Consider the following 22,901-nt stretch of genomic DNA (forward strand, 5'->3'; position numbering starts at 1 on the left):
ATCTCAGAGACAGAGGTGAGCGTTATCCGCTAAGACAAAGTTTAATCTGATTTGAGCCTCAGACGTCTCCTCTCAGAATGAGGGAGAGGACGTCCAGCAGCCTGTATATGAAGGGAGGGAGGAGCAGAGGAGCAGAGGAGGAGTGGGGGGTGGGGGGGTGGGACCAGTAAAACAGTGTTTATTGGTGGAAATGTACAAATACAGAAAGATATGACAGCGTGTAAGGTCACCTGACATATATACAATAATACACACGATTTCACTGGACTTATGAAAAATAAACCATCACCAGACGACAGGAATGAAAACCTTTGATTCAACAGCACGTTTCACTGATAATGATCATCATTTCTACATTTGACTGATATAAACCCCATTCGTTCTATAAACAGACTCAATAACAAACGTTAGTACGTATTTACAGACACGCGTGTAAGTGCAGCAGTAGTGATTATCAGTATAAAATAAGGCATTTTCTGTGAAGACACAGCAGCTGAGTAATGATCTGAGTGTTAGAGACTGTTGGGAGCAGCAAAGTGCAGAAGTTCCTGACATGATGATAATCTCACTGGTTTATTTAAACCTCAGAGGGAAGAGTCAAAACAGAAAAACTCCTTATTGGCTCCACTCACTGAGGTTTGTGCTGTGGTCACTCCGTGCAGGATGATGGGAAACGTTCCCACGTTTACAGTCACAGTCGTTGCACTGATGATCCTGAATGACAGACTGTTTCTCCCTTTTCAGCTCCAGTTTGGATCTTTCAATGTTTCTCATTGTTTTTTGGGTCAGCACTGCAACTTGAACAACATTTAAAAGTCAGTGTTTCTGCAGCTCAGACTGTGAAAACTAAAATCTCAATATTAACTTCTAGCCTCATACATTCAATTTCATTTTTTCAAAGGGGTTTCTACATTTAAAGGGGACTTTCCTAACTCCAGAGGAGAATCTCAGGTTAGAGAAACAGCTGCATGCAGTGAGACTATGTGTTGAAATACCAGTCACCGTCCACAGTGAGGAAACTGGAGAGAAGCTACTTGGACTGGATTCTAATGGTGGATACAGGAAATGCTGATTGAAGGCATTTCATTAAAAACACAACTGATTGTAAAACCTGCACTGATTTTAATTCCACATCATCTCTGCTGCACTGACATGATGCCTCAGCAGTTGTAACTAGCCAGGTTAGCATCGTTAGCTCTCACTTTGACCTTTGCAAGATCAAAAGTAGAAGATTTCAGCTTCATTTTGTTGCAGGACATTTCTGCTACAGCTGCTCCCACACTTGGTGTTTCTTAGGTCCTGACCAGTTCACCGACTAACCAGCCTGCAGGACATCAGCACAGTAAAACATAACTGGACCTTCTTAGACAGACTCACTGGACTAAAGGAGCCTTTTCTAGCTGGATCTGGCTGTAGCAGCCACAGATTGTCTTAGCAGCAGATAAAACCATCTGCTCGGGTCTTTAGGCTTCTATCAGAGCTATTAGGCTCTAATAGCTGTGATGGAGTTGGTTTGGTATCCACAGCTGGGACTGATCCAAGGTCAGGGAGCTGAGAGCAACAGTGTCCCCTGTACTTGACATGAGCGTCATCAGGAACTGTAAAAAACATTGTCCACTGTCTCTGCTGTCTCTGACCCCCCTCCTTTAATGCTTCTTTGGATTAGAAAGGACAGTCGAGCAGAATCTGTGGATGTCTTGGTATCAGACTGAAGGAGCCTCATCACCGGATTCGTCCTCAGATTCGTCGTCAGCAGCTGGAGCTGGAAACTCGTCCTCAGCCGGACTGAGGTCTGTGTCTGCAGGAGATGGAGGCCGCACTGAGAGAAAAGAAATACATGTAAGAAACTGCTAGAGTTCTGAAAACACAAACGTCAAACTGAGAAGAACTGGGACGAGTGATGTTGATAAAGAAAAAAAGACCCTGTTGCTGATCTAGAATCCAGAACAATAACAGGCCCACACTGGAACCAGGACAAAGCTCAGAAGGTCAGAAAGAGGAAATCTCAAAGTGCCTGAGTCCATGAGAAGCAGGTTCAGTCGTGGACATCATGAAAACAGATGATTTAAGTTCTATGTGATGTGCGACTGTAAATGCTGCTACTTTCAGGCGAACATGCAGAGACAGAAGTGTGATCATTCGAACCGTAGATGGGGAGGGACTTGGTGCGCTCTCGGTTGTCCTCCCCGGCAGGAGGAGGGCTGGCTGAACTCTTGAGGGACGACCACTGTCTGCCACTGGTCCCGGACTCTGCAGCCTCACTGGGCGGGTCGAACGTGTCGCCACCGTCCCTAGAAACGTCACCTGGAGGAACAAGAGTCATGAGGAAACTGATCCGCACTGACAGCAGGACAACAACAACACAAAACAATGAAGTCAGTAGAAAAGAAAGAAAAAGAAAAATGGTGTTGAAAAATAAAAACTGGGCATATTGTTTGTCCCTGGTTTTTATACACATGAAATCTCTTAATCAGTTTTTTCCTTGATGGTCTGATTTGAATTTTGTAGGATTTTGAATCTGTGTTTAATCCATTTTCAGCTCAAGACATAAAATTAAGGCTCAAATAGCATAAAATAGTTTTTATTTAGCAAATCCTCCCACTGCACATGTGATCATGTAACTGCCTCGGTTAGTGAGAGCTGTGGAAAAACACCTGCTCAGGGTGTAAATGACCTTTTTTTCTTGTCTCTTTGATTTTACAAACACATCTTTTCACACCACAACGCAAAAGACAACTTGCCTTTTTGATTACATAGAAGAAAAGCCTTTTTAAGGAAAAACACCGAGTCCCTGTACGCGTTAATTACAAGTCAAGTGTTAAGCCACAAACCCCCACCCCACACACTGACACTTGGACATGTCAACTACAGGCTGGGAATACATCTGCTTTAAGTGTAATGGATCTTTGCTTCACATGTACTGTGTGTGTGTGTGTGTGTGTGTGTGTGTGTGTGGAGGCGTCCAGTATGGCCTTGAAAGGGTTCATTAAACGAGTTGTCACCTGCCACACTGAGTGTTATATTTTCAGCTCACAGGACACAGTGACTCATACAACATTCAGTTAACTAAAACATCTAAAGAGGGAAACATCCAGAACCAGGCCTGTGTGACCTCGAGGGGGTTTTGTCTTTCTGGTGCTTTTAGACTCTCAGACTCTCATTCTGGAAAATCTGTTTGTTTTCACCAGTGCCATGGTTCTGAAGGTCAAACGCAGATACCAACATTGCAGTGGAGACTGGGGTCCTGCAGGGTTGCTGCTCGTGCTCTCTCTCTCCTGCTCTGATGGCGCCCTCTTCAGGCGAGGAGCAGGAAGGGGTCCTTTAGTGGATGAGCTGCCGACCGAAGCCTCAGCAGAGTCGTCTGAGAAGCAGAGATCAATAGAACATGAACGAATTAACTGTTTCTCTGTACAGACTCTCAGAGAAAGAGATTAAATAAAGACATTTTGAAACAGCCGGCTGTCTGATCCCAGTCCTCGCCTACCATGGACATGAGTGCTGCTGGGCCTGGGACTGGTTGGACTGGTGGGAGCAGAGGTGTGGGCCCCACTACCCGCTGGATGTTTGGAGGCCTGGGCCGGGGCCGGTTTGACGGTGACACCTGTTGGTTTGAATCTTGGAGTTGGCTCTGGCCTGGACTCATCAGCGTCAGCAGGGACAACAGGATGCACATCGGACTTGGCTGCAGGCAAATTACAGACTTTAGAAAAGATCACCAGCCTGACTTTGACGAGAGACGAGCTGTAATGGATGGGCACTCGAGTTTTTCTAGACGCCGGTGATCATTAAGAAAGGTTCTAGTCATTATGGTGTCCAGATTGGAGTTCCACTGGAACTTCTGCTGTTTTCCATTAGTCTTTGGAAGAGTTTCAGAAAGCTGCCCGTTATTCATTGAGACAAACAGCTGACACAAAGGAGTCTGGGTAATGTCACAGTTTAACCTTCAGGTAACAGGATGTCAAAGAAACTCACCTTTGTTAGCGTCCACCTTGTCCACTAACAATGACGACTCAGCCTGAAACCAGACGCAGAGACATCACTTTATTATGTAAAATACAAAGTAGGACGTCACATATTCTTCCGACTTACGTTCACATCGGTTACTGACAGAGTATATTGTATTGCAGTACAGAGTATAATTTACTGCAGTAAGTGAATGAGTTATTCAAAACCACACCTCTTTTTTCAGTCGTTTACAGTTTCTTAGTACTATAGATAGTGACCTACCTTCTTTATAGCCATTTTTTCCTGTCTGGCCTTCATCTCAGCCAGAAGGTCCATTCCCATCACAGGAATCCCAATATGTCGAGGTTTTTGGGGTTGCTCTTTTCTCTCAATTTTTTCCTTCTTCTCCAGGTTCTCTGTCTTTTCTGTGTTCTCATTCTTCTCCACATGGTTCTTCTTCTCAACATGCTCCTTCTCCACGTTCTTCTGCTCCTCCTTCTCAGCCACAGCTGGTGAGGCCTCCATCTCAGAATCCATGTGGTCATTGGATTGATCCCTGTGGAGCTCCGGAAGGGGCTCCACCACTAAAGCAGGGTTTTTTGTGAGCGAAGTGGGGGACGTCGGCGTTGTCTCATGAGTCCCTGGGCCAATGGACGAAGAAGGTGGAGAGGTGGTGGAAGAAGCAGAGTGTGGTGGAGTGATGGAAGCAGGTCCATGGTTTTTCTCTGAGCGGGAAGTCCGAGATTTGATGAGGTTAAAGAAACCGCTCTTCCTGGACTCACGTTTTTTATCTGCTGATTCTTGCGTGCTGGAGGACGGACCTCTGACAGAGGGAAGTCTGGAGATCAGAAAATATTATTCTTTTATTCAGCCATGCAAGCCAATAGAAACACAGTCACACATGACTGTATTTCAAGTTCTCACTTATTTATGAGATTATCTGTTGTCATTTATTTTATATAAATAGCATCAAATGTTGGAAGGAAACAGGAGAAAAATCTGTCTTTAATGTTCTGTGCACGTCAACATCTTAAAGCAGTTTGAAGCATGACTCTCACTTGAAGCTAAGTTTAATGACTTTCTTGGAAAAGAAGTCATCCAGACCCTCATCTAGCTTTCCCATGATGCTGTTCTGCTCGGCCTCCTGTGGCACGATGGTCTCCCTCTGATGGCAGGAATAAAACAGAGAAGATGAGACTCCGTTATACCATTTAGCAACAGATCTTATAAGCACTTATAACAACCTAAACAGCAGAATTAGCTGCACCACCTTTATCATTATCAAGTCAAATTTTGTCACTTAATGGCACTAATGTAATATGATGGAAATAATTTAATTATTTCATTTAATTGTTTTTCCAAATAAAATCAAGGTTTAAAACCATCAAAAGTACTGGAACAATGCCCCAATCTACTGAACGCAGATACAATTTCACACTAAATTAACAAATTACTCATTTTTTCTTGGGTATTTCAGGACAAAACGTTTAATTTTGCTGGTAATAGATTTAGACCATATGGTTCATGTGAATAAAGAAATGATGCCCTTGCGCTGGTATTAAAAATGTTATTCCCTGACAGGAACTTACAGGCTGTCTGCTGGGCTTTGTCCTCTTCTTGGGTTTTGGTCGCAGTTTGGTGTGATGCTCCAGCATCAAGTGCTCCACAGGTGGCAGCTCACCCAGATAGACAGACTGCCTGTCCGGTGAAGCAGGAGGAGAGGGGAGGTCTCTATAGTAGGCTGACATTCTGTCCAATGGCTGTGAGGGAGGAGAGGGAAGAGGCGGGTCTTCAACATGGATAGGAACCTCCTCTAGAGCCTTGTCCAGGTCAAACTCCATCTCTGTTGGGCACAGAAGGCATCAAACCATGTGGGAAAAGTCAAATTTAGGACAGCCTGATGTTGATCTCCTGCAAGTCAGCAGCAATTTTTAAAAATCTGGCATTTCTAAATTTGTAGTTACATGGTTTGCCATCACATTTATCCTTTTCTTCACTGCATGTCGTCTAACCAACCATGACTTTTTTATCATTTCTATTAAAAACTAACAGGGTATTGTCCTTTCTTAATAGAAAACCCCTCATTAGGTATCCCTGATTATCTGTAGAATAACATGGATTAAATGATATGAAGTAGTCAGACAGTAAAATTATTGTTATGATAAAATATAATTAAGATTTAACCATGATATATGAAGGTGCTTAGTGAGCAGCTGCCATATCAAGTGGTTTCTGACACTGGTTGATTTTCATGTCACTCACCAAAAGCCACAGAAACGGGCCGCAACATCCTGACCAGAATACTCTTCCTCTTGGATTTAGGAGTCATCTAAGAGCAAAACAGGTTTTGTATTTTCACATGTAGAGATTCTGGACTTTTAAAAGTTGTGCTGAACTTTGCAAAGATGACAATGATGATGATGACGCAGTATCAGACTGATCTACTGTCTTTATTAAATTTTTAGATCTCATCACACGTGCGGTTCTACCATGCAGGAGTCCATATCCTCCAACACATGTTTCCGGTCCTTGTCATGGCTTTGGTTCTTCTCCTGATCGCGGTTCTCTGGCTGCAGAGTCATCTCATCCAGGACTTCCATCTCCACGTGAGGCCCCTGATGCAGCAGAGGTTGACCTTTTCTGACCAGGTGGTCGGCCTGAAAACAGGAGGAGGATGAATAAACAGAAAAAGAGACAGAGAAACAGACAGTGAGGCAGAGAGGACACTAACCAGTGTGTGCTGTGACTTGGACAGAGACTCCAGAATCTCATCCACGATTCGATCCGACAGAAGTGATGCCATGCTGAGTTTTACTTCACTGTAAAGAAAGAAAAAGCAAGACGCACAAAAAACACAGAGCACAACACACATAAGACAGAAGTGCATGTCTCTTTCTGAATAAATGTGACCAAACAGTCAAATTAAGAGGCTACGTGTCAGACTGTGATTCCCAAGTGTTGGTACATTGTGTAAAAGAAACTGAACCAGATCAAACGTGTGTAAGATTCAAGTTCTGAATAAGCCCAACAACACTGGACATTGTGGCTGCTTGTTTAATCACATGACTCTTCAGCCAGGACTGAGACTACCTTTAACTGTTAGACCCCCATAAATCAATACTGTTAATCAAGTACACTGACTTTTAGATTTTAGTAGGCTCTCCCATCGAAACAAACTGGAGGAAAGAAACCAGCAGATATTTTTAAAGACATTACGACAATGTCAGTTTCCAGGTTACAGGGACATCACAGAAATCCAGCTGGTTACTGAAGCACTTTATTGATATCTGTACAACAAAATGTATTTATTACCTTGAAGTCAGTGGCTCTCCCAGAAATACCACTCTCAACAACCATAACTATAACCACAACTAACCAACCAAAGACCTGATGAAGCTTAGTATAAACTAGCCTGGTAAACACACACACACACACACTCAGCAGATCAGACCTGATCTTGTTGATGATGTCGACACCCGACTGCTCCAGCAGCGTGGTGGTGACGAAGCTGCGGGGCACAGTCATCCTCCCTGCCCCAGCCTTCAGCAGCTCCTGACGAAGGCCGCTCCTCTTCATCACGTGAGGACACAGACTCTCAGCAGCGTCCACCATGGACACCAGCATCGTCTGCAGGGGACGAGTTAAACCTCACATTGTATTTCAGTTCGAACTCTCATTATCTTCCTGTGTGTTCAGCTCAGCACCTGCAGCTGCTCGTCCATCACTCTGGCCACCTCCCCTGCCATCGACTCCAGCTTGTCCTGAATGGCTCCAATACATGCGCCTCTTGACCCCCCATTCCTCAGGTGGTACAGGCCGGGGAGCAGCTGCAGGGTTAAATGAAGTACGAAGAAAATAAAGGGAGAAACAGAAAATCAGTCAGAGTGAGTTTTATCTCCAAGTATTTTTGTGGCATTATGTGCACACACTTTCAGTTTGCCAGTAGGTTTAATAAGTATCACAGTGTAAGTGATCTCCTGTGTTAACCAGCTATAGTTCTTACTGTCTTGGAGTTCCTGGCGTCCTTCATGAGGTTCTCCGCCACCTTCACGTCCTCCAGAACTGAGCCGATCTCTGTGAACCTTAGAGAGTTCAGGTGATCCTGCACCTTCACACACATGATATCCACCATCTATACAGGGGCACAGAAAGGTCAGAGGTCAGAATTCAGCAATAATTAAGCCAAGAATCTGAAAACTGTGTGTGTGGCTGAGCCTGCCTGCTGTGTGGTTGTGGCGACTATTCCCTGCTGCAGCCTGTACGCCTGCTCCTGCAGGTATTTACGTGTCTCGTGGTTCCTCAGCAGGTACTGCTCCAGCTGCAGCACAAAACAAGGCTCTCAGTAATCAGTCCGTTAACCATGTGTCAAAAATCTACATTCAGCCATACTGAAAAGGAAAAAGAGCGGTGACCTTGAGTAAGGCGTCCTCTGTCTTCTCAGGGTTCGCCTTCAGTGCCTGAGCAGCATCCATGATGGGAACAGGCATGAAGCGAATGGTGTAGTTTCTGACACAGAGAGAAATTTAACACATCCTAAATGTGTCAAGCTACTGAAACAGAAGAGCAGGGCTCTGGTTTCGCCTTGAATCAGTCAGCTTCATACTCACTTCTCCAGAGCAGCAGCGACGTCCTGCAGACCCTGAGGGCTGATGTTGTTTCTGTCCCACGTTATCGTCCTGCAGACACACACATGGGAGACAGAACTAGATTTAATAGAACAGGATTTGCTGTTTTTAGTCATTTTGAGGTTTTCTGACAGAGACAGTTACTGCTTTCTTTAGGAAACGTCCACCACCACTGCTACTACATTATGTTTAGTAGGTGGACAGTTTTCTTCACCATATTTCTATGGTGGTAAATACAAACACTATTTTGCACTAGGTTCTAAAAGTTTCAAACACAAATAGTTTCCTATAAAAGTCGACCCCTGTAGTTGAGTCCCAGCCCTGTTTCCTTGTGCACCTGAGTTTGGTGTTGATCTGCAGGGCTTTGGCCAGCATCTTGGCCCCCATGTCTCCCATGGCGTTTCCACTGATGTCCAGTTTGGTCAGAGACGTGTTGCTGCCCAGAGCGTTGAGGACGATGGAGAGGTCGGCCTTCAGCTTGGAATCTGCCAGCGACAGTGAGGTCAGCGGCTGCAGAGGAGCAAAAGAGCAGAAGGGCTTTAGATTTGTTTACTGGATGTCTAAAACACCTAGCTACTGTTCCAGCAGGTGATAGTGATGATGAATTAAAATCTAACAGGCAGGCAGACAGCATTACTCATACACTGCTATGAGTGACCTCAAAGAAAAGCTGGATCCAATTAGGATCATGATTGTGTGACGACGTAAAGCTTCACTCACTGATTCCTCCTCCTGAATCATGTGAACCAGGTTGTCCAGGACCTGAGCCACATTTCTGGAGAAGAATTAGTAGGTAGTTAAAATGTGAGGGAGGAATTAAACGAAATGACTCTGAATAATTCTATTATTAATACAAACTAATCCAAAGAAAGCACTAAAACGTTCTGCTTCACCCACTTGGATTTGATGTTGTTGAAGTTCTTGCCCAGTGAAAGGTGCCTGATGGAGCGGTTCTTGGCCAGCCAGACCAGCAGAGTCATCAGATCCATGTCCAGACCTGAGCAGCACAGAACAGAAACATGAATGAGTCACGGTCAAAAACATTGTCACCTAAAATGTTTCAGGTCTAAAATGTCCCCACCGTTGTCAGAAATGTCAAGACTGGAGATGTTGGGGATTTCAGCTACGCAACCTTCCAGGATCTGGGCACCGCCCGAACGCAACTAAGAGCAAAAATGCACATATACACAACATCCATAACTGTTGTACATTTTCCAAATCCCAGTTTCAGTCTGTAGATTGATGCCTTTGTTTGAACTGAATCAGTGTCATGGTGTGTTTACCTCACAGCAGCTGAGATCCAGAGACACGTCACTGAGGTTTGGGTTGCAGCCGAGCCCCAACAACAACGCCCTGCCAGCAGAAAAGCACCGACTGATCAGACTGTCAGTGTAGCAGCTGCCATTTAAGAGAAAATACTTTCCCCTGGAGGCGTTTTTTTATGGGTTAGAGATCCAGAGTCAACTTCCACACTCATCTAAAATATGACCTGTAATATTTTTAAATGTAAAAAACTGGACTCCAGTGATTTCATTTCTCCAACTTACCACTTGGCGCTTTACCTATTTTATTCATTCATACTTACAGGCAAAACACTAAGAAATGAAGATGAATTTTATGCAGCTCTGGTTTGAGGCATCACACTGATCCTCAGACTGCTGTTTGCAGTGATTCATTGTCTCCTGATGGAAGATCTCTGTGCTGTCTAATTGCTGTGTGATTTGACTCTGGGGTGTGTTTTCTTACTTCAGAGCTTCCAGAGGCAGCCTGGTTCCTGACAGATTGACTGAGCTCAGAGCCTGAGCACAGCTGAAGAACTGCTTGAAGGATGAAGGGATTTCTTTGCACTTCCTGGAGAGATAATATCCCAAACTCTGTTTCACTGACTAGACGCAAATTACATTTTAAAAAAAAAAAGAATTAAAAGAGTTTTATGGTCATGGAAAGTCTGAGAGCTGAGCTTTAATCAATGACCACTACTAAATGAAGAATACTTTCTCCAAAATCCACTTACTCTTGTTATTCTATAGTTGTCATATAGTATTGTAATATTAGTGTGTATGAGTTCTGTTAAAGTGCAGTTAACTGTATGATTCACATCTTGCCTGTGAGAAAAGACAGTCTTTGCCATGTTGAGCACAGAAAGATGCTTCAAAGATCCTCTAAGCAGAGACGTACACACCTAGAAAACACAGAACTGAACTTCAGCAGATGCTCACACTGCAGAAAAAACAGACCTCTGACCGAACGTTTAGACCACTGCACAGAGGAATATAGAAACTATTATTATTACTGACTTTTCTGACTAAGATTTAGTGCAGACACAAAAACTAACTACTACAACTTGGACTTGGTTACATTTACTTTCCAGTTAAGTTGAACTTTCCAGTTTATAATTTCAGATCTTTGATTTGTTACTGAAAAAAATGCTGCATGTTCAAACTTGATATTTTTCTTTGTTAAATTTTACACTTTAATTCAACTTCCCTAAGTCTTGTGTCAGCGTACACCATGGTTTGTAAGTTTTACCTGCTCCAGTGAGCAGTCACTGTTGGACAGATCCAGAGTCTGCAGACAGTTTGGGTGACTCAGGAAATTGTGCAGATTCTGTGAAGACAAAAGCACATTGGTCCTTCTCTGTTTGTGAAGTCCTTCAATCTCTACACTGCTGCAGCACTAACGGAGTCCTGTCTGCCAGTAAATGTGTCCAGTGTTGTCTGATAAGCTTTAATGAACTGTGGAGTTGTGTTGAGAGAAGGAGGTGGCCGTGTACCAGCAGGTCGTCGCCTCTGAGAGAATTTCCCGACAGGTCGAGGTGGGAGAGGGTGGACGCAACAACCGGGTTGGCACAGAGAGCCTGGCAAAGGCTGTTCACCCCTGCACAAATAAGACAAATACCCTCTTCTGAAAAAATAACTCAGCATGTTAATGATGCATTACTACATCTCTGTTTGTAAAGATGTATTGACCTTTAGGAGACATGGACGTCCTGGACAGGTACAGGTGCTTTAGGCCCATGGGCAGTTTGGTGAATTGAGCGCTCAAAGCAGCAGCACCTGCAGAAAACAACACACAGTCATTGAGGTTTCCAGACTTTATGGTGACCCTCTTCTCCACCAGAGGGCGCATATCGCCAAAAGTGTTAAAGTGCAAATGTGTTGTCAGTGCAAATTATGTCCAACTTTATTAAAGGGGTGTGCACGAGAATCAAATATTTTAACCTTTGTCCTCTAGGGAGTTGTTGCTCAGGTTGAGTGTGTGTAGTGTGGACGCAGGGTTTTGTGACAGGGCGCTGGCCAGTTTCTGAGCAAAGTCACTGAACAAGGGAAAGAGCACAAAACAAAATATGATGGAGTGTATTACAAACTCCGTAACATCTTTCCTCTCTCACAATCAACAAACTAGCAAACCTCATTTTAATATACAAAAATAAGACTGTGTCACATGAAGAGTAAAATATTTCAAACGCCTGAATAGGAAAATCTGACTTCTGACATCAGTTCTTTCATTTGACCTCTGACCTTCGGAGTCCAGCGTTGTCCAGTACCAGCTCTTCCAGCCGGCCGGACCGAGCCACCACTCTCAGGATCTGGTCGCACACGTCAGTCGACTGGAGGGTGAAGACACACACGGCTCTTTAATGTCATGTCACAGCAGTGAAGTTACCAGGAAGCACAAACAGATTCAGCCTCTTATGATTCTTATGTTTTACTGATGGAAGGTCATAGTTCATGCAGCATGTAAGACTTTTGTAAAAAAAAATAAATAAAAACTAAGAAATCCATGCAAGGACACAAAAGCCCCATATGAAACAGTCTGTGCTGTCATTTTTATTTATTTATTTTTTTAACCAGACGGATTAGATTTTCTCAATTAAATTGGACTGATGATGGTACCAGTTTGTAGTCTTTAATGGAGATTTTGGTGAACCACTGGTTATACTCCAGAGCTGCGATGATCGCCACCAGGTCTCTGCAGGAAAAATCAAAAATGTTTACAGATACAGCAGAGCAGTAATTAAAGTTACTCATGGTGATCAAATCAAACCAATCAAACACAACATCAGTGACACCATCGAACACATATTCAACAGACTAGAACATCACATCCCGTTTTCAATATCTGACCTTTGTTTTTGTTAAAAACTCACACACTCTATGATAAATACATGTGTGTACCTGTTCTCCAAGTGAATAAAGTCCTGCAAGTTGAGTTCTCTGGTGTCCTGAGTGAGATAGATGGTGTCCACGTCCTGGAGGAGATGAAGAAATCAGTGTCAGGTGGAACAGGCAGAGGATATTTACAGCAGTGGCAGAAGGGAAAAGACAACTGAAACACAGATTGTGGAAAACAGATGTAATCTTGAGCAGGTGAGACAAGTTCTTAAAGACAAAATGTAGAAAAGTGATGGCATGGGGAAGCAACAGAAGGCCAAACTGCAAAACAAATATGAAATGGAAGGGAGAAAAAGCTTCAACTATACAGAGGTAAGGTTTGTTAAAGCAGCAGACAAAAACAAGAAGTGGATAAAGCTGCTGATGATAAATTGGACAGAAGAAGAAAAAGCAGAGAGATAAAGAAACAGCAGCAGCAAAATAATGATTCCAGTTTGCAGCACTGACCCACTGGACCTCCTCTCTGTACGGCAGCCCCAGGTAATCACACACACACCAGTACTGATGGGAGAAACCCCCTGAAATGGAGTCACACGATTACAACTTACAACATTTCACTGGACTTACTGGGCCGATCCAACTTGCATCTTTTCCTCACATCTTAGCCCCAACAAGGTAAAATGTGAGGAAAAGACGTGAGGAGACGAGAACTGATGAACTAATAAAGGAGGATGTGCACGTTGTCAACATTTGGAGGCTGACTCACCACAGGGTCCCAGGTCAGCTGAGCTCTGTTCGTCCCACATGGTCTGAAGCGCCACCATCCTCTCAGGAGGCTTCACACTCACCTTCTTCATCACCTTCCTTCCTTACAGACAGAGGGAGGGAGGAACAGAGTGACGGATGGAGACAGAAGGAAAAACTCACTTTAGTGAAACCTGATGTGTGTTCTCCTCTCACATGCATCTCTATATATTTCAGTTAGCTGCTTTTATTTGTAGTATGACAGCAAACTGCAGACACTGTAAATAGCAGTGTTAACTCTCAGACATACAATTGATAAAGAAAATAATATCTTATCTTACCTTATCTGTGATCAAGTTAACACTGCACAGACTACCACACTACTGCAAAATGCTCTCCTTATTTTGATCATTCAGTTTAAGTGTGCGATATGTTTTCAGTTCCAGAGCTTCTGTACAATCAACATTAATCAGACGGTAAAAACGCTCTCCAGTCATAACAACCTGTGAACTTTCTACATTTAATTGTCCACTGTGCAAAGCACCAAACCCCAAAAACAATAAAAGTTTGAATAAAATAAAATGAGCTTTGAATTTAATAAACATTCAAAGGCTCTTTTATAAGCAACTGAATGACCATGTAAATCATTTGTGGTTTTTCTTTCTAGCTCTTCTTTACACTGGCTGTGTGGTACCTACACAGGTGAGACCGCGGGGCAGATCCGCTGCAGACAGCTGCCGACGTGAGTGATCACCTCGTCCACTTCCTCCACCGAGCCCAGGCGGAGGCTCCACGGACCGCGCTCATGCTCCAGCACCAACTGCAGGGCACATAAAGGATCATAAAATGAATGACTCACAAAGCTGCTGAGAGGATCCAAAACAGACACGATATGCTGTTACTGTGTTTTGGTTTCCATTAATCTGGATGAGGACATATTCATTTGACCTGTTCTAAACAGAGAGCAGCCAGCCAGAGTTTAAACCACCTTAAAAATGAAGCAGATTTTAAAGGATGGTCAAATTAGTGCTTTATGTTGGTACCTGAGTGGGCTTATTGCTGCTGAGTCCCTGGATATCCAGGTAACTGAAGGACTGCTCAACCTGAAAGAGGCAACAACACACAGATGATGAAATACCAGGACACCCTGTTGAGCTTTGGGAAAACACACAAACAGCCTAGTAGCTTTTACTTGCTTCAACAAATCACAGATGGAAAGGAGAACACACCCCACAATGTGCTGATAAATGTGCTGACTTGCCTCTTTCTAGGGACCCAAGGATTTTCCCTAGGTAAAGTTTAAAAGCACAAATCTGACTGACTTGTGCACCCATGGGTGACCGGATGTTGCTCATACTCCATAATCAACAGACAGTCTCAGAGCTACAACTGAATTTAACAGATGGAGGTGATAGGCCACAGACATCATCAGTGTCTTAACAAACAGAGCAGAGTCTAATCGTCCAGAGTTAGTGTTGGACCTGCGTAGTGCTGCTGCAGCTGTGGAAAGCACATCTGGTGCAAGATCAGCCCACAGTCATGGAGGCTGCTATAGCAGCAGATTATGCTCATCACATCTGTATGCAATGCTTTGGTGTCCACATACTTCTGTCATGCAAAAGCTAAAATTAATCCTAACTCGCCAAGCTCCCACTTGTTTTGCAGTAGAGACGAGAGCTAAACACAGGACAGATTATTATGTCACAATAACTTTGAAAACTATAGCATGTGATTTACATTTTCAGTGGGAGATTAATTTAATGAGGTTGTGATGAAATATGCACATGTGACTGCCAAGCCTGCGCAGTCTGAATCGGTCCTATTGATTTAATCAGAAACAGTGACATATACACACACTGATAAGAAGGCAGACAACACTAGAAACCCCCAAAAACCCCTGGACTAGGAAAAAAATCGGAGAAATTCACAGATCGGTTTGTAAAAACAAAACCTACAAACAGTCTGCAGAACAAATGTCTGGGATAAAGTCCCACACACACACACACACACAAACACACACACACACACACACACACACACACACACACACACACACACACACACACTTCCCTCTGAGTCCAGAGAGACAGAAAGTAAAAATAATACAGTAGTGGACTCTGAACTCACTGCCAAAGAGGTTGAGAGTGGGAGGGGGAAGAAACAGTGAAAGCTACAAAACAGAAAATGAAATCTGAAAGAAGAGGGAGATGATTAGATTATAGATTGTGAGATTATAGATTGTGAGCTACAGAAGAAGAGATAGAAAAGACAGGAACAGTGGGATGAAGAGTGATGGGGGGTTGGACTTTTATCTATGTGCTAGAAAGAGACTGAGGAACAGTAAGTTATGAAAAAGAGAAAATCAAAAGTGCAAAACTGCAGAGACGAAGGGGGAAAAATAGAAAAGCACAAGAGAAAGAAAGAGGAAGAGAGAGTGGGCGTGAGAGAGGGCACAGAGAGACGGTGCCCCCTCCCCTCCTTTCCTTGCCAGCTGTTAAATTCCTCCATTGTCTTTTTTCTCTCTCTGCTGGGACAGGACACGCCGAGGAACAAACCAGCCTCTGTCTCACTCACTCAGCTACAAAAACCACTGGGCCATTCTGGAACAACAGATCAGGGGTCAGCTGGCAGACTTTGTTCAGTGATATTTTTGAAATCCACAGTACAGGGAAGCCTAAAGACGCAGTGCAGACACAGATTTTAGAGGCATGTAGTGGTGACCTGCAGGGGCCGTCAGAGCCACCAAAGGTCATAGATGGTGACACTATGACCTTTGGTCGAGTAGCAATATGTTGAGCAATGAGGTTACTAGATAGCCACATATTAGGAAATTGAACTTATACTATTTACTTTGGAGAACTACAAATCAAACTCTGTAATACAGCAAATTTTACTGCTTTTTATTGCAAACATTAGCTAGCTGTTCCCTCTATGGAGCCAGTATTTGGTTTGTCCATTCTGGGCTACTGTAGAGACATGGCATCCTCCATGAAAGGGGACCTGCTCCCTGTGTAGATATAAAAGTCTCATTCTAAGCTAAAGCAAACACAATTCTTACTTTCAGGTGATAAGGAAAACATTCCACTGCTAACTGATCATTGGAAATTGGTCACACTGCACCTTTAAATGTGATAAATAGTTTTTATAAACTCTTTAAAACTTCTAGGGAGTATGGTATGTGGTGAGAATTAGCTCAGTAGCTCATCTTTCCATTCATTTTAAATGATCAGGAACTGGGGCAGGTCTAGTTTTGTGTACACGATGACTTACTGTTACAGACAGGTAAAGTTTTAGCCAGAGATATTTGCACAGAAACACAAACACACAAAGTATAACTTGGTTTAAGTTAACTGAAAACATGCAGGTTTCTTCATTGGAGGCCACACAATGAGCTCCTCTTATTCCAATCTGTCCAAAGTTCTCCACTCCGTCCATTGTTGTGGGATGTGTTAACTGTTGATTCTCCCTGCTAACAGAAAATAAGGCTGTACCTTAAACCTGACACTAATCAGTGAGCTGTGAGGAATCAACACAATTGATTTTCTGTGTTTCAGGCACATTAACAGGATGAACATTTTGCATCTGACATCCCAACACAACTTTCCCAATATTCAGTTAGTTTCACTATGAGCAAACTCCAGAGTCCAGTTTCCAAATTATTTATGTTGTCTGGCCTGATTCACACAGTCATTAGTAAGAAGCCCCCCCCCAAAAAAAACTGGAGGGTTACCAGAGAAGAACAAAAATAGAGGCTGAGAAAAAGAAAACAGCATCAGTAATTTTAGAACTGTGTTTAACCATCGGTTCACTTCTCTCTTCAATAATAAACACCCAGAGTTTCTAAAGTAGCTTATGAAAGCTTAAAACGAGTAAGTTGACAGCTACAGGACTGAGGCGAAATGTGAGAGGTGTTCTGTGTTTGCTAAAATCTTTACTTTGCTCTGGCATGTTTTTCTCTCTCTGTCTTTTTCACCCTCCAGGTTGAACTCTTCTTCCTTGCACTGTTTTCCTTTCCCACAGGCTATCCTCGCAGCTGCATTGTGGGTAAAACTGTCAATTATCTCAATACAGTGGGGCCTGTTTTCATCTGGGCTGAGAGACATGAGGAAAAGCAGGAGTATGAGAGAGTGAAGAGTAAAGACTAATATTTAGTCCAATAAACAGGAGGGAAGAAGGAGAGGAAGAAACACAGAGAGCACTAATCTGGGTTTATGACATGAGGAATAAAAACAGAGATTAGTAAAGTACTTTGTCACAACATCTGCAACAGATATTAAATGAAAAGGCTTAATATGTTCAATAAATTACCATCAACGCACACACACACACACACACACACGTTGCTTACTGAATCAATGTGGCCTGATGCCATCAGCACAAAGAAAGGCCAAAGGTTTCGTAGCAGATAACAGTAACTAATGTCTGTATGCTAACATGCACACAATGACACTGCTAGCACATTTACGTCCAGCAGGATCTTAGATTAGCATTTTAGCATGCTAACACTTGCTAATTAAGACAAAACACAAAGTGCAGCTGAAGATCACCAGATTTACTGCAGACCATCCTGAGTGGGACATGAAGCTCGGAGCCAAATCTCACAGCAATTCATCCGATAGTTGCCGCAGGACTGAATTCAGACACAGTCAGATTTACTAACCTTGGAAGGGACCCGTGCTGTCAGCAGATAAGCTCGATGTGACGCCAAGGCCTGAGGACAGAGACAGACACCAGTCAGACAACTTCTCACTGAACACCTACAAATTAATATCCCCATGGCTGAGAGGCAGAGAAACCAAACTCTGACCTTCTGAGGGGTTCACAGGGCTGGACACTGTACATTCCAAGAAGCAGCTGCTCCATAAAGAAGAATTAAAATCTATTAGCCCTAAAGACAGTACGATATGAAGATTAAAACTGAAAACATATGACCAGGTCAGGTGGTTCTCCTCTGCTCTTTTCTCTTAGCAGCTTTGTCTGTTTCCACTTGTAGAAAAACTGGCAGAGGTCTTGGCCTCTGGACAGTTTTTCACTGAGTAGGATAATAATATATAATATCTTTCAGCACATGCTGAACTTCTGTCCTGGCAGAGCGAGCACACACTGACTCCACTCGCTCAGTCAGTTTGTTTTCTAACCACCCAAATTAGAAGCTTATTTTCATCCCAAGTGTGTGAGATGTTTGCTGAGTTATGGTTGGAAATGATGCAAGGTAAATGGTCCTTGTTACCACATTTTCACTGCAGCAACTTTAAAGAAATTAAAGGAAAAAGCGAGGGAGGGAAAGCGAGCCACAGTTAGCAGGAGGCAGAGTCAGCTGTTGTATGTACTGTAAAAACCCTGTCCTGGATCAGAGAGGTCACTCCAGGTCACGTCAGAGCTCAATAAGACACGCAATCCTCTCCGATCAACAGCACTCAGCGTGTGTGTGTGTGTGTGTGTGTGGAGGGGCTGTGTTTCCAGTCATAAAGGTTCCAGTTCAGTGACCACAGGTGAGTCCACATGGTCAGAGTGAATAACAGAACACAGACCAGTAACAGACCAGTAACAGTGCCAGTTTCATTATTCAGGCACTTATTACTGACACTACAGACAGAGAGAGCCCCGGTTTATTGTTTACAGTCATTTTTGTGACTTACTGAAGCAACAAGAAAAAACTAATTTGGACAATAGGGATGAGGCTTAGGTGGAGTAAGTGAGCTGCAGCCAGGCTGTCAATCAAAGCATTACCCAAAAGACACTGCTTCTTTCTGAATAACATGTTGAAATGTAGTTTGATAGGATGTGACGGGGATACTTGTTATAATCGAAGAAGAAAAAATACAAATGCTGTGTTTAAATAAACATTCCACATAAATAATCTTCAGACGGAGCCATCAAATCAGTTTATTTTTTAATTGTGACCACTGAGCAGGAAGGTTTACGGCTGAGAAATAAACTTGTCTGACATAACTGTTTATTTTGTTTTGTTTTCCTAAAGTGATAATCTGTTTACTCTGTGCAAACATTTTATGTAAAACTGATCTGTCCTTGGTTAGTCAAGATCATTTAGATATTTTTTCATCTAACTGCTTGTTAAGGTGTTATAATTCAACTTGACATCCAGGTGCAGTGTTCAACCATCACAGCCACATCATCACTTTTTACTCCTCATACTGAACATTACTGTCTTTTTAAACTGTGGAGGGTTGTCAGCTGAGTTCACTTTAGGTTTTGGCTCAGACTCACTTTACAGCAGATTGCCTTCTTCACAGATTTTCTCCTCTCTTTTCATTTCATATGTTTCAGGAAACAATCTGTACTTAACCGGTATTTCCACATATAAGGCCAAACCTGCCTGGCACATTAGCATCAAACAAACATTTATTGTATTTTGCCTTATTTTAAGAAATTACAGCATGGCTTTGTAATCTGCTGATCTACAGCTGTGGAATGTGGTGTGTGTGTGTGTGTGTGTGTGTGTGTGTGTCCCAACACCCTGTGGCTGGGATTGAGCTGCTTCAGTCAAGTCCTGACAGGAGCAGCAGCCACATTTTCAGCACCGTGGTATGTGGTCAATGGTGGAGAAATATGTTTAAAAAATGTGTTAATTGCACTTTCTGCCTTCTTGTGGGACGGGGCGATGGGGGGAGCTGTAACCAGAAGGCTCCAGGTTTGACTCCTAATGTTCATGAAGCCTTTGTTTTTAGGTTTTCACACTCACACATAGCACAGCGGTGAACTCACATGCCTGGAGGTACATGAAACCAGATAACCTGCCACAGTAACATGCAGCTCTTTCTTGGCTGTGGGACTCTGATTCCAACAACAACAGATAGAAGAGATGTAGCCTGCTCCTGTTGCATTGTATCTCCAACGCTGTCTTATACTTACACAAAGTGTTTCGTTAAATTTACAGAATTTATATTTGCAGCACCTGGAACAGGCAGAGGATCAGTTCACATTTACCCCACACTTCCTGATTTAGCAACTGCAGTCCTACTCAGTATGTCTGCATTTGTTCCCAAACATGTTGCAGCATTAGCTGGTGGTTTGGCCAACTGGATCTGACAGGAACCTACAAGTTCTCTGTGAACACCACTGTCCATGAGATATTGTGCCTTTGTGATCTGAAGCTGTTATTTATGGTCTGGGCCACACATTTGGTCATTCAACGTACTGTGTCAGCAGCACTGACGTGAACAAACAGTGGCATTCACACTCACAGCTACAGGTAATGTAGAGCCACTAATCAAACATCACTGCTCAGCACACAAACCTTAGGGATGAACTAAACACTGACTGGCACCTTATGTTCCTGTGGCTGAACTGGAGCAAATTCCTGGATCCAGGTTCCACAGTTTTGTGAAGTCTTTTCAGAGAAGTAGGGGCTTTGACACAATGTGTACAACAACCACGTATAGCTGTGTTATTTGTGTGTTCACGTATTTCTGGCCATTTTGCTGTAACTGGATACTCACCTGATGATACTTTAATATACAAGCTAATTGGATTTATCAATTTTCTGTAACATCAGTAGGTTAGAGCAGAAATGTTGTGGTTGGGAACACATATAAAAAAAAAAAAAATTATGAATGAGGTCTTGTGTGTGTACTAAGAGTCCAAAACAGTAGCAAGACAGTGCCCAGGACTTATTTAAAAGCTTTGTGACTGTGGAGCTTCAGAGGAAAACAGGGAAGAAGCTCAGGACTCACAGCAGCTGCTCCTCTCAGACTGAGCTGCTGAAGCCGCAGTCATTCAAAACATTTAACAACCACATGCAGCCGTTCAGATGGACCAAAAACTCACTTGGGAACACATGGTAACATCGCAGAAGGTTGTCTGAGGGAAAATAAACCTGCAATAAAGTCAGTTTCTCTGTGTCTTTGGACTGTAGACTTCACTATAAAATACATATCCCATCTGCTTTTATCATTCATGCCACTTCTATCGGTCATTCTGACACTTTATTTTGAAATCTTACTTAAGATTCATATTCAGATATTATCTCACACAAAAAGGAGACAAAACAAACAGAAGGAATTTCAGAGTCCGGTAAACATTTACGTTCAACTGGAGAACGAATCAGTGCAACAGTGGTCAGAGATCAGGGTCAGCAGAACATCTATGTATGTCCAACAGAAGATCCAAACTGGGGCATTAGGGTTATAGAACTATTTCTGTAGCTACTGGGCCAAACTGACAGTATGCTGATTATATAAGTCAAAGAAAAGAGTTTCTTGTTAGCTTAGGGCTGTCTTCAGTGTGTTGTTGTGGATGTGTTGCTGCATTGTGCTAATTACCACACCAGCGTTACGATGGAGGAGATACATTTCTTCGGTAATAATAACGTTCCAGGAAATAAAAATTTTGCCTCAAGGCCTCCTAAACCTTTAACCAGCACTTCCTGGTTCATATGTTACTGTGTCTTCACACAGGTACCTGCAGCAACATGCCCACACCAACACAAATCACTGGATGTTTTTGTCTTAGGAACAATAAAATTCTTCCTTCAACTGTCCGACCACCTTTATTCTGGAAGCCAGCCCTACTGAAGTTACAGGGATGAGAGGGGAAAATTTTAAGACCTGGAAGTGATGTCTGTTTAAAAATCACAACTGAAAAACCAAAAACCATTTTCCAGGTCAACCCCAGTTCTTTTAACATTCAAGGACTGAAGACCAAGCAGTGCACAAACAAAAGCTGAGTCCATACGCATTCTGAATCACTGTAAACAAAGCAAACAGCTGCCACTTACCAGCACTCTGTTCTCCACTTTGTCACCTTTGACCTCCAGCTGGACATTGCTCCTCAGGATCAGCTTCACCCTCCGACCCACTGCCTCGCGCACGCTCTCTGCAACAGACAGAAAGGTCACCTGACATCAGACAATTAACTCCACAACATCTGGCTGCATCTGGTTACAACTTCCTACAGTCATATTTGAGAGAGCTGCCCCAGAAACAGAACTGGTGGCCACAGCTTCAGACGCTGCCAAGGGCTGAATGAAACATCTTCACTGTTCCAAGCATCATTGTGAGGGGTTTACAGAAGTGGAATTAGTTTATGGTGTATAACACACTAAATGCAAAAACCTTTTTTGGAAACACATGAAACCATGTGAAGCAAAAATCTGTTCAGGCAACAGTTAATTCCTCAAAATGTCTCAAAGCTCATTTCAACAGCTTTAAATCGAATTGAGGTTAGACTTAGACTAGATTAAATTTAGATTTAGGATTAGCTGCATCTGTTGTAACTTATTGTTGAGACAGGAAAATTCTAGTATGTGTCAACATCAGCCCTGTACCTTTTGTCCATCATGACTATTAATCATTACAACATGACACACCCCAGCTCTGCAGACCGCAGAGAAGTCTCTACTAAAAAAACTTCATTGGATGTTTGTCACTGCAAATTTAAAATCCCCATTTTAATACAAGGTATCACAGGAACCCGCTGGTGTTCAGACAATATTTACAGTATTCGCCATGAG

At 43.0% G+C, this 22,901-nt stretch overlaps 1 protein-coding gene across 1 annotated transcript; it reads right to left on the reverse strand.

The window, feature by feature from the left end:
- Positions 1-16: 16 nt before the first annotated feature.
- On the reverse strand, positions 17-22,293 carry carmil1 (capping protein regulator and myosin 1 linker 1). The gene is given in 38 exon segments (XM_026300284.1): positions 17-1,819; positions 2,146-2,304; positions 3,224-3,361; positions 3,485-3,682; positions 3,973-4,015; positions 4,228-4,783; positions 5,004-5,110; positions 5,535-5,788; positions 6,208-6,274; positions 6,435-6,602; positions 6,677-6,764; positions 7,397-7,572; positions 7,650-7,772; positions 7,949-8,077; positions 8,165-8,263; positions 8,358-8,451; positions 8,553-8,621; positions 8,908-9,080; positions 9,291-9,345; positions 9,468-9,567; positions 9,652-9,733; positions 9,854-9,923; positions 10,317-10,421; positions 10,676-10,752; positions 11,100-11,177; positions 11,344-11,447; positions 11,540-11,626; positions 11,792-11,886; positions 12,092-12,180; positions 12,467-12,542; positions 12,749-12,822; positions 13,193-13,263; positions 13,452-13,549; positions 14,128-14,249; positions 14,473-14,532; positions 18,090-18,140; positions 22,167-22,272; positions 22,274-22,293. Coding segments are annotated over 38 exon segments (4,377 nt in total). The 3' UTR covers positions 17-1,703.
- Between the last annotated feature and the right edge of the window lie 608 nt (positions 22,294-22,901).

The sequence above is a fragment of the Mastacembelus armatus genome, chromosome 11 (genome assembly GCF_900324485.2).
Source record: "Mastacembelus armatus chromosome 11, fMasArm1.2, whole genome shotgun sequence".
Classification (NCBI taxonomy): domain Eukaryota; kingdom Metazoa; phylum Chordata; class Actinopteri; order Synbranchiformes; family Mastacembelidae; genus Mastacembelus; species Mastacembelus armatus.